An 11,784-nucleotide genomic window follows, 5' to 3' on the forward strand; every position below is an offset into this window, starting at 1 on the left:
TCAGGCGGAGACCCCACTGGAAGAAGCCCCACGTCTACCGCGCATCTCCCCTTATATACCAGCCGAGGCCACGCCCCCCTTCTCGAACCTTCTCGCTGATTCTGGACGTTCGCTCCACCAGCAGACTCTACCGGCCTCTTCCATCACCTGACCACGCTCACTTCTCAACAATTCTCGGAGCTACCAGTCCCTTCGCAATCACAGCTGACAACCCTGTCATTACCTCCCGTGGCCACTAGTGCATTCGCACTGCAGGCTGACTCCCCTGTCATTACCTCCCGTGGCCACTACTCCATTCGCACTGCAGGCTGACTCCCCTGTCATTACTCCCGTGGCCACTACTCCATTCGCACTGCAGGCTGACTCCCCTGTCATTACCTCCCGTGGCCACTAGTGCATTCGCACTGCAGGCTGACTCCCCTGTCATTACCTCCCGTGGCCACTACTCCATTCGCACTGCAGGCTGACTCCCCTGTCATTACCTCCCGTGGCCACTACTCCATTCGCACTGCAGGCTGACCTCCCTGTCATTACCTCCCGTGGCCACTAGTGCATTCGCACTGCAGGCTGACTCCCCTGTCATTACCTCCCGTGGCCACTAGTGCATTCGCACTGCAGGCTGACTCCCCTGTCATTACCTCCCGTGGCCACTACTCCATTCGCACTGCAGGCTGACTCCCCTGTCATTACCTCCCGTGGCCACTACTCCATTCGCACTGCAGGCTGACCTCCCTGTCATTACCTCCCGTGGCCACTAGTGCATTCGCACTGCAGGCTGACTCCCCTGTCATTACCTCCCGTGGCCACTACTCCATTCGCACTGCAGGCTGACTCCCCTGTCATTACTCCCGTGGCCACTAGTGCATTCGCACTGCAGGCTGACTCCCCTGCCATTACCTCCCGTGGCCACTACTCCATTCGCACTGCAGGCTGAGAACAACACTTAACCACTCGCCCACTTATTCGCCCTCTCACCCACGCACTCGCCACACTGCAGCTCACCTCACTGCCCTTTCTGAGTCTTTCCTCGCACTGCCCCACTGTGGGAATCCCCTCTCCACATCATCATCTCATCGTCTCTTTCCCAAAATCTCTTAGAACCTGCTGCTGCTGCTTGTTGCTGACCCGCTTGGTATTTTGTACACATGTGTGCCGTGCTCAGCAAGGTCTATAATAAAATAAATGGGAACATTGACCGTACGGGGACCACGTGACCCCCCCTCCCCAACCTTCCTCCGGGCAGCACGAAGGAGCGGAACACACAGCTGTGCTCCGAGGTGGCGGAGCTGCGCGCCGACACGGAGCGCGTGGACAGCTCGGCCGGCCTCGGCGATGCCAGCGAGAGGGAGGGCGACGGCCCCGGCATGGAGCTCAGCGACAGGGACGCGGCCTCGGGCACAGAGCTCCGGGATAGGCTGCGTGCCACGCGCGATCGCACCCAGTTCATGCAGGAGGAGGTAACGCGGCGTCGGATTTGCTTCGAGCTCGGAGGGCAGAATCAGAGCCGGAATATTTCATTACGTCTACTGGAGGAAAGACAATAGCCGTTAAAGCTCTTTGTCACTGATGTCCAGCGTCTCACAGATGTCCAGTCGGACAGAGATGCCGAGAGCTGGCACCGCTGAGACGGTGGGTAAAGCTGCCTTGTGTCGTCTGGAGACATGGGTGAGCTGGCAGCCCCTCTCACCGTCAGCTCCACGTAGGTGCGCATAGCCACGAACAACTCTATCGCTCAGAGCGACATCTTCACTCTTTCTGATGGTGCGTCGGCTGCTGCTGCTGCTCAAAGGCCTGCCCACTACTCGAGTAAGGCCGGCTTTGCAATATGTTGAGTCAAGCACAAGGCAAGAATATATTGGAGAAAGAAAAATTCAGATTTCACAAATCTTATGGGACACTGGACAGCCTTCCTGAACCAACGGGGCTGTTCCCATGACTCTATTTCCAGTCACTCCCTCGAATGATGCTTGGATAAATTTCGATTTAAAGCTTCGTGACTGCAGGGATTCATCTTCTTGGTTCTTTCGGTAAAATCACGTAGAATGGAAATAATAAAATAATAACATTTAACAAAATAATTCTCACGACGTTTCGGCCACAACGCAAGTAGCCGTCCTCAGGTGAAGAACAGAATTCAGTCTGAATTCAGACTCTGTCTCCTCGACAGACCTGTTCTTCACCTGAGGACGGCTACTTGCGTTGTGGCCGAAACGTCGTGAGAATTATTTTGCTTAATTTTATTATTTTATTATTTCCATTCTACGTGACTTTACCGAAAGAACAAGAAGATGATGCTTGGATACTTCACGTGGCATTGAAGTGCACTTAGCCTGGCTCAGTGACGAACGGCGGTTGTTGGTGTTGTTGTTGTGCGCCTTCGCTAACAGCACTTGCCCCAGCAGTCTGTTGATGCGGCAGAGTAGTGGCACAGCAGATGTCTTACAGCAAGGGGGGTCTGGGTTCGATTCCCGACTCAGGCACCGCTTTCTGCGTAGAATTTGTGTGTTCGCCCCCTGTCCTGCACGGGTTTCCCCCAGGTTCTCTCCGATTTCCCTCTCCGAAATAGCTAAACCCACACACACAGTGGAACTGGTATTGGCCAAACATCCCAATGCTGAACATTTACCTGCACCATCGCTGCACAGCAGCGACAGCAACATCGCTCCCGACAGCGAAAACTTGGCAAGACCCTCCTAAAGAAAAGTCTTGAGGCTCGGTGTGGCCTTCCTGGGTAAACAAACTAAACAATAACAAGTATAACCCGTAAAACAAAGTTTTTCACTATAAATCCTTTATATTAAGTTCGCGTGCTTGCTTGCGTGCTTGCTTGCTTGCTTACGACCGTGCAAATCTTTCGGTCGTTTTTTAACCCACTTCCCGTGATCCAATCGAGCTAACATTTTGCACAGACTCGTTGTGCGAGACAATTAATGTTCGTGAAAATTTTTTTCTAAAATTTACACTGTTTAGGGAAAACAAATTAAATATTTAATTACCAATTGCTTAATACTGGCAGACAATCATCTGACCCATAGGTGGCAGCCATCTCAAGCCAGAGGACGAGAGGACTCTAGCCGCCACGCATATAAAGGATTTATAGTGAAAAACTTTGTTTTTACGGGTTATACTTGTTCTTTGTGCGCACGCGTGAGCAGTACAGGGACAGCCGTGCGCGCGTTGTCGAGTGGCAGGAGCGCTGCCAATGGAGCGAGAACGACCGCGACTGGCTGGGCTCCGAGCTGCAGCGCTGCCACGAGCTGCTCACCTCGCTCGAGGGAGACGACGATTCCAGCCAGGTGGGGGCCCGCTCACTCCCTCCCCCCGCTCGCTCCCTCCCCCCGCTCGCTCCCTCCCCGCTCTCGCTCCCTCCCCGCTCTCGCTCCCTCCCCGCTCTCGCTCCCTCCCCGCTCTCGCTCCCTCCCCGCTCTCGCTCCCTCCCCGCTCTCGCTCCCTCCCCGCTCTCGCTCCCTCCCCGCTCTCGCTCCCTCCCCGCTCTCGCTCCCTCCCCACTCGCTCCCTCCCCGCTCTCGCTCCCTCCCCGCACTCGCTCCCTCCCCCGCTCTCGCTCCCTCCCGCTCTCGCTCCCTCCCCGCTCTCGCTCCCTCCCCGCCTCGCTCCCTCCACGCTCTCGCTCCCTCCCCGCTCTCGCTCCCTCCCCGCTCTCGCTCCCTCCCCGCTCTCGTCCCTCCCCGCTCGCTACCTCCCCTCCGCTCGCTCCCTCCCGCTCTCGCTCCCTCCCGCTCTCGCTCCCTCCCCGCTCTCGCTCCCTCCCGCTCTCGCTCCCTCCCCGCTCTCGCTCCCCTACCCGCTCACTCCCTCCCCGCTCACTCCCTCCCCGCTCTCGCTCCCTCCCCGCTCTCGCTCCCTCCCCGCTCTCGCTCCCTCCCCGCTCTCGCTCCCTCCCCGCTCTCACTCCCTCCCCGCTCACTCCCTCCCCGCCTCACTCCCTCCCCGCTCTCGCTCCCTCCCCGCTCTCGCTCCCTCCCCGCTCTCACCCCTCCCCGCTCATCCCTCCCCGCTCACTCCCCTCCCCGCTCTCGCTCCCTACCCGCTTCCTCACTCCCCTCCCTCGCTCACTCCCCCCCGCTCACTCCCTCCCCGCTCTCACTCCCTCCCCGCTCTCACTCCCTCCCCGCTCTCACTCCCTCCCCGCTCTCACTCCCTCCCGCCCACTCCTACCCGCTCTCACTCCCTCCCCGCTCTCACTCCCTCCCCGCTCTCACTCCCTCCCCGCTCACTCCCTCCCGCTCTCACTCCCTCCCCGCTCTCGCTCCCTCCCCGCTCTCGCTCCCTCCCCGCTCTCGCTCCCTCCCCGCTCTCGCTCCCTCCCCGCTCTCGCTCCCTCCCCGCTCTCACTCCCTCCCCGCGTTCACCATCGGCCCGAGCCTCCTACGATGCTCCTCACCCTGCACCTACCAATCCTCGCCTCCCGTCGCCATTCTCTCACCTGGCCTCACCCACAGCCGTCAAACCCATCACCTCTGCTCACCCACGATGCTCCTCAATTTGGAAGTTTGGGTCCTCACCCTCCTACGTCATCCTCACGTGGCGTCACCCACAGCCGTCAACAACCCATCACCTCTTCTCACCTGCCACTTATCACAATGCTCCTCCTCCTCAATTTGTATCTTCGGATACTCACCTCTTCACTCATCCGCCCCACCCTCACTTTCTCTCTGTTAGCCTGAATGTTGCGTTTTTATATGTAAAAAAAACAATATAAAGGTGCAGCCCTGCAATTGCTGGCTCACACCACTGCCGGTAGAAGGGCCTCCACGAGATGGAGATGTAGGGTTCCTCTGGAGGGTGTTTGGCCCTGCTGCTCCACGCTGGCAACACGGCTCAGAGGAGGTAGACGTAACCACACTTCACCCCACCACGCATGTCCCGCCAATCAACTAACTGTAGAGAACCCAGTTGCGCTGCCCTGCCAAGAGATCGAACCGGCGACCACTGGGATGCAAGTCCAGTTTGCTAGTCATTACACCAAAGCAGCATCCAGACATCGACTTTAGACACACACACATGTGTGTAAGTCTATGTGTGTGTGTCTAAAGTCGATGTCTGTCTGTGTGAGTCCATATGTGTGTGTGTGTGCGTGTAAGTCGATGTGTTTCTATGTGTGTGGGTCCATGTCTGTGTGTTAGTCGCCGGGTACTTACCGCTAGTATACATTAAAGATTATATAATGAGACGTGTATAGACACATTCTGAGGATGAGAATGACACACGTGGTAAGAATTACACCCACATGTGTATTTCCCAGAAACCGTGGATCAAACGTATCCCCATGCTGGCCATAGTGATCGCAGTTGCCGTGGCGACGGTCATCCCGAGGATCAACAAGTTGATGTCGTGAACGCTGCAATCAAAAGGATCTGGGGGGCTCCAGCATCCGACCTTCGGTATCGGCGACACACGGAAGTATAGTCCCCGTGTCGGGATTTTCTGCACGCTAGACAATTGTCGCCTCTTTCCTTCTTTCTGTGTGTGTGCGTGTGATGCTAACAATGTGTTTGAGAAATCATAAGACGACTTAATTGTGAATGGTTGTTGCCCAATCGCAGGGCGGAGTGGAACGATCAATCTTGTTCACCCGTTGGAACGTGGTGCGGCGCACGCGGGCAAAGGCAGCGTTCCGAGAATCACGGTGTTTTGTTGATCCGAATCATTTTTTAAAAAAAAATATTAACTTCTCAATGTCAGAGCTCGGCGAGGAGCATAGCTCTGCTGGCTGCCTTACGCGAAAACAGGAAGACCCGCAGGCAGACGACGCGCGGACCACGGGACGTACACGGACGGACACGCAAGACCACAGGCACACGGATGATGCGTTGGCAAAAGTGTCAGCTGTACAGATGCAGGCGACAAATGTCGAGACACGATAGATTGCTGTACAGGCAGACAAACGCAGAGACAAGCAGACCACTGCAGAGACAGGTAAATATTCACGCAGAGCACACACAGATTCACGGTGGCGAGTAACACACAGGCAGATAGACACAATAATAGGTGCACATGGAAATACAGACAGTCGCACGGACCATAGGCATGCAGATGAAGTGATGGACGTGAAGACAGATGGACACAGACAAGCCGACAGGCACAGAATCAGAATCTTTATTCGTGTTATACTGAAGGAATCCGATGAGCCATGAAGCTCTTTTTCACAGATGTTCCAGTATGAGCGGGTCTGCAAGTCACAACAGCAAAACAATACAATGAACGAAAGGAGTGCAAAGAGTCACACAGACAGGCACAGCGTAGACAGTCACTCGTACACAGCATTACAAAGACAAAGATCCCCCGAATAGCCTTAACATACTGTTGGGGCAAGTGTTGTTAGCGAACATTTATGAAGGCCGGCACGGCACACGAGGGGGTGGGTGGACAACACCATGCCCGGCTGCCTTTGTCTCTCCAATGGCGATGTTTACACACCGCACCAGGTACTAATTTGAGGTCCAAATAATCGTCACCGGTGTTGGTCGTGAACGGGAATCGAACTCGGGTCGCCGGGGGTTTGTAGCGCACCCTATGCGCTCACCGCTCCCCGCAACACACAGCAAGACAGACACACAATACACGAACCACATTTGCGCACAGGCACAATGACTGAGTAGCAGACAGACGCATGCACACGCATAAAGAACCAACCACCACCGCCACCACCGCTCACCACTAAGTGGCGGCAACGTCAATACGATGCTTGTGTCAGACCAAGCGTACTCTGACCAGAGAAGCACAGACAACAGACCCCGACACGCAACGAAAGACAGAGGGACAGACTACTGGGCGACACAGGCAAGCAAGCAGACGGACGGACGGACACGCGCGGACTGCACCTCGGGCTGCAGCAGCCCCCATCAGTCTGAAACAGGGTTTACTCGTCTTTCCTACAAATGTCACGCAGATTTCCTACACAAGTCGCTCTGTGTGCAACGGTTTTCTTTCCAGCCTGTGCTTTCTTCACCTGCGATCGGGTGGGGGGGCCGAGGTGGGGAGCATGGTAGCGGCGGGGGGAAGGGGTGTCAGTGGCGTCGGTGCATGGCAGGCTTCCCACGGACGGTTTGCGAGTCGTTACGGTCGAGTCCGTTCACGCCACGTGGAGAACAGCGTCGACAGGCCCTCGACACCGCGACGCGAACCCCGGTCCGCCCGGGGTTCAACTCCCGATCGGTTGGGGGGGGGGGGACACCAAGTGCCGGGCTACGAAGAGGGGGGAGAGTGAAATTGGACAGGGTGGGTTTGGGACCCGTTTCATTGCTTGCACCTTGTTCGTGCCGCACATTTGTGCTATGCCACCGAGACCCACAGACGTTGTGAGGATCTTGACCCATCGACTCGCATAGAGACCCGCGGTATGCGTCTGTGTTGAACTGATTTCGCACCGTACGTAGCCGGCCGCGTTAATCGAAAGTGCTGATTGGAGACTCGCATAGAGACTCACGGACTAGAAGAGGTTCCCATAGACTAACATAGAGCCTATAGACTAACACAATGCGTACAAGCAGTGCATCTGCACCGAGACCCATGGGCCAGGTGGTACCCAAGCACCAGGCTATGAAGCACGGGGTGTGGAATGTTGGACGGGCTGCCCCAATGCATTCCATACATCGGGACCCTTGCCAGCTGTGCTATTGCTCTTGCACATGGCCTGAATTCAACAATTGTGGCTTTTTAGCCGTGCCGTTTAATTGCCAGTCCCACCACCCGGCGTGTCCACGTTCACCGCAGCGCCTCCACCTACGATTCCGTGAATGTCCATGATCTGGACTTGTGCTGCAGCTGGAGATTTGGTGCCCCGTTTTCTCTCACTCTGGCATTTCAATGAGTCCGAGTTCAGGTAATTATTATTGAGCACACGTAAAGCCATCCTAATAGCACAAGGCTACCGCGAAGGCGTTTTGTTTCACAGGCAACGGATGCAGGAGGGCGATGTTTCCATGTAATCCCAATTGAGCCAACCGCAGGTATTTTTTTTTTTATAATTTTGGCCGTGTCGCCACGTACGATGCCCGACTCTTTTCGAATGGCATCGCGGGATCTTTAACGTCCGCTGTGAAGCAGATGGCGAGTGTTGTACGGTCAATGCACTCCGCAGTAATAAACGGGGCGGCCTGCTGGATTTGAACCGCACAATTTGCATTCATTGATAGTAAATGCATTCATCTTCATGGTTCTTTCGGTAAAGTCACGTAGAAGGGAAATAATAAAATAATAAATAATAAACATTATAACATAATTATTGTATTATGTTTTACTTTAATAAATAATAAAATTTGCTACCTAATAAAATACTTCTTTTATTTTGTTTAATTTGATTATTTTATTATTTCCCTTCTATAAAATACTTATTTTTTATTTTTTTTTATTATTTCCCTTCTACGTGACTTTACCGAAAGAACCAAGAATATGAATCCCTGCAGTAACGAAAGCTTTAAATCGAAAAGTAAATGTATTGTTACGCACACGATTCGATGCACGTATCGCGAGTGAAATAATCAGCGTTAATCGATGCTCACTGGAGGCCCAACACCACACCACTTACTCCATTGGCCCAAACCCAACGTTTTTCCAGGTAAGCACCACCTGAGACACAACACATGGCTCGTACCAACATCGATATATCGCCAATGAAAGGGAATTATGCAGTCACATCACTTACTAAGTATGTTGTCACATTATCCACTTTTATCCATATAGCACACAGAAACAGGTACGGCCATTCTAAATGTGTGCCACCTTTGGTGGTGCCGGGCAGAATCTGCCGTGACTCATCGCCGGTTTTACACGTTTACCGATCACCAGCTCCGATCAGTTGTGCGTACGATTCTCGTGTTTGCATTTCAATCGATGAGACTGCCAATCCCGCCAATGCCTTTTGCCACGGGTGAATGTGCCGTGAGAACTGGCGTTGTAAACACCGATTTGAAAAAAAAAGATTCAACAAGCCGCTCGGCCCGTGTCAATTTTCAACTTTAAATGCAACAACGCAAAGAAGCAACCGGGCCCAAGGATCCAATTACCCCGTTAGGCTAACGAGGGCTCACGCCTTGACACACGCCGCTGACACACGCGCGATTGTGCGCGTTGTGTTTCCGTGGATTTGACTTCGCTGTGGGGGAGGCGGAGGGGTTGTTGGTGGTGGTGGTGGTGTTCGTGGCGGGTGGAGGGCAGGACAGGTGGTGTTGCAGTATTTTTCGGTAAAGTCACGTAGGTAAAAATAAACAAGTATAACCCGTAAAAACAAAGTTTTTCACTCTAAATCCTTTATATGCGTGGCGGCTAGAGTCCTCTCGTCCTCTGGCTTGAGATGGCTGTCACCTATGGGTCAGATGATTGTCTGGCAGCATTAAACAATTGGTAATTAAATATAAAAAAAAAACCCTAAACAGTGTCAAATTTTTGAATTTTTTTTCACGAAAATGCATTGTCACGCACAACGAGTCTGTGTGCAAAATGTCAGCTCGATTGGATCACGGTAAGTGGGTTAAAAAACGACCGAAAGATTTGCACGGTCCTAAGCAAGCAAGCGAACTTAATATAAAGGATTTAAAAAAGATTTAACTACTCATATTTGTACCTTTTTATTTGACAGGTACTATTCTACTTTACCGATTGTTGACATCCCCAGCGTTTAACAGTACTGCTATTTGAATTTTTTAGTTGTCAGCCAACAATCGGCCGTAACTCCAAGCTCCGCCGCCCCCCCTCCCTGTTCCATTCACATTCAGATAAGCCCCTCCCCCCCTCCCACTTAACTTGTATTTAAGAGCTTGCCTCTTGGATTTTTTTCTCACTTGATACAGTAAATTTAGCTGTGACGGTCCCACCTGATGACGGAGACTTGTGTTGCCTCCGAAACATCGTGATTTATTATTTAATTTCTATTATAAAGTTTTTTTCCCCATTTTATTATTTATTTTTATTTTTACCTACGTGACTTTACCGAAAAAAACCTAAGAGTATGAATCCTTGCAGTCACGAAAGCTTCAAATCTAGAAGTTGCAGTATTTGTTTAAAAATGAGCCGTGCTTCGTTGGAGGCTCGCTCACGTTCGCCACACGCGGGGTCCGTGGGAGTGGGCGTCTTGATTTACTTTATACAAACCACGTCATTGGAAATTGCTATTACATTACATGTACAGTATTTACATTTGTGAAGTGAAGTCAACGTCATGCCCCTTTAGGGGGGCCCTGCCACAGCGGTGCAATGGTCAGGGCACCGCACTTGCGATCCAGAGAGCGCCGGTCTCAATCTCCCGGTTCGCTCTACGCCGAGAATGGCCGGGATTGTAATTTAATAATTGCAGCCAAAGTGTCCATCTCTGTGGGAATTTTCAATGCAAGACGCTCAATTCCGTTGGCCATCCTGAGCCACTGGTGGAAATTCCACATTCATATGGCCCGAGACCAGTTACGGGACACGTTTGAAGTATTTTAAATGTAATATTCCACCGGGCTACAAGCTGCTAATGCGTTTGCATAATAACATATATTCCTTATTTCAGTGTATGCAATCTACAACATAACTGTACTCGATGTTGGCGTTTATTTATTTGCGGAAATAAATGTAATCTGCTATGTGGTGTTTTAGTCTACAGGATCGTGCCTTTTTGAATGGGTGCAGACCGCTTTGTATAATGGTTACATCGAGTGCCCGATTTTTTAACACCTGCAAAGCCTGCTGTGTACACAATGATCGCCCATCCATGCTGCGGCTGGCCTACAGAACGCATTATTGTACTCTACTCCTATGCTCCGTAGGCTATGCTCTCCAACAGGGCTTAATTTCAGCTGGACCTGCCTGGGCCCGAGCTCTGGAAAATATCCCCCTCCCCAATCATCATCTCCTGAAGCCTGGTCCGCGTGAGTTGGAGGTCGCGGTTGGGTTTGTTTTCTTCCATGAAAAATTATTCCATGAGATAATTGAGCCATTCTCCTCATCCACCTTAATCAACCCGCATTGACCAGCGTGGTAAAGTATGGGCAAACCTAAAAATATTCATGATATGTTTTTATCTTCTTGGTTCTTTCGGTAAAGTCACGTAGAAGGGAAGAAATAAAATAATAAAAATAAAACATAAAATAATTCTCACGACGTTTCGACCACAACGCAAGCAGCCGTCCCTTCTACGTGACTTTACGGAAAGAACCAAGAAGATGAATCCCTGCAGTCACGAAAGCTTTAAATCGAAAGATATGTTTTTAATTTGACCAGGTAAGGCTCACTGAGCTATACAGCTGTTTTTCAGAAGTGACCTGGTCATCACAAATGATAGCTCAACGCAGTAGCGTATCACGTGGACGTTTCTAGCAGCAGCCAAAATACTCCAAACGCGTGATGTTGATCCTAAATGTGGACGGACAAAAAAAAAACCGGAGGACCCGGAGAAAAATCCACGCGACCACCGGCACAACACGCAAACTCCAAACTCACAGGCGCCAGGGTCGGGATCGAACCCACGCCCTTGCTTGTACACCCAGGCGAGGTAGTTAACATCCTCGCCATCTCGGCGCTCAAATAAACCTGTCCCACCCCCACCGCTGACACAAATGTGAAGCTGTGGACAGGGCAACAGGGGGGTGTGGAGGGTGCGGGGCTGTAACATTGTGCAGTCTAAATTTTGATTTAAAGCTTTCGTGACTACAGGGATTCATATTCTTGGTTCTTTCGGTAAAGTCACGTAGAAGGGAAATAATAAAATAATATAAATATAAATCAATAAAAATTCTCACGACGTTTCGAGCAATCATCATCACACCTGAATTTGTATTGTTT

The 11,784-nt window shown here is 52.0% G+C and overlaps 1 protein-coding gene across 1 annotated transcript in view; it reads left to right on the forward strand.

Moving 5' to 3' along the window:
* LOC133355554 (uncharacterized) overlaps nt 1–6,989 on the forward strand; it is a 9,122-nt gene extending 2,133 nt beyond the window's left edge. Inside the window, exons 4-6 of the mRNA XM_061572893.1 lie at nt 1,244–1,457; nt 3,156–3,296; nt 5,267–6,989. Of these exons, the coding sequence (XP_061428877.1) occupies nt 1,244–1,457; nt 3,156–3,296; nt 5,267–5,359 (448 nt within the window). The 3' untranslated portion in view covers nt 5,360–6,989. The remainder of the gene's footprint in view (nt 1–1,243; nt 1,458–3,155; nt 3,297–5,266) is intronic.
* The last annotated feature ends 4,795 nt before the right edge of the window (nt 6,990–11,784 follow it).

The sequence above is a fragment of the Lethenteron reissneri genome, chromosome 51, assembly GCF_015708825.2.
Source record: "Lethenteron reissneri isolate LAM-NWPU_2019-01 chromosome 51, ASM1570882v1, whole genome shotgun sequence".
NCBI classification, from domain to species: domain Eukaryota; kingdom Metazoa; phylum Chordata; class Hyperoartia; order Petromyzontiformes; family Petromyzontidae; genus Lethenteron; species Lethenteron reissneri.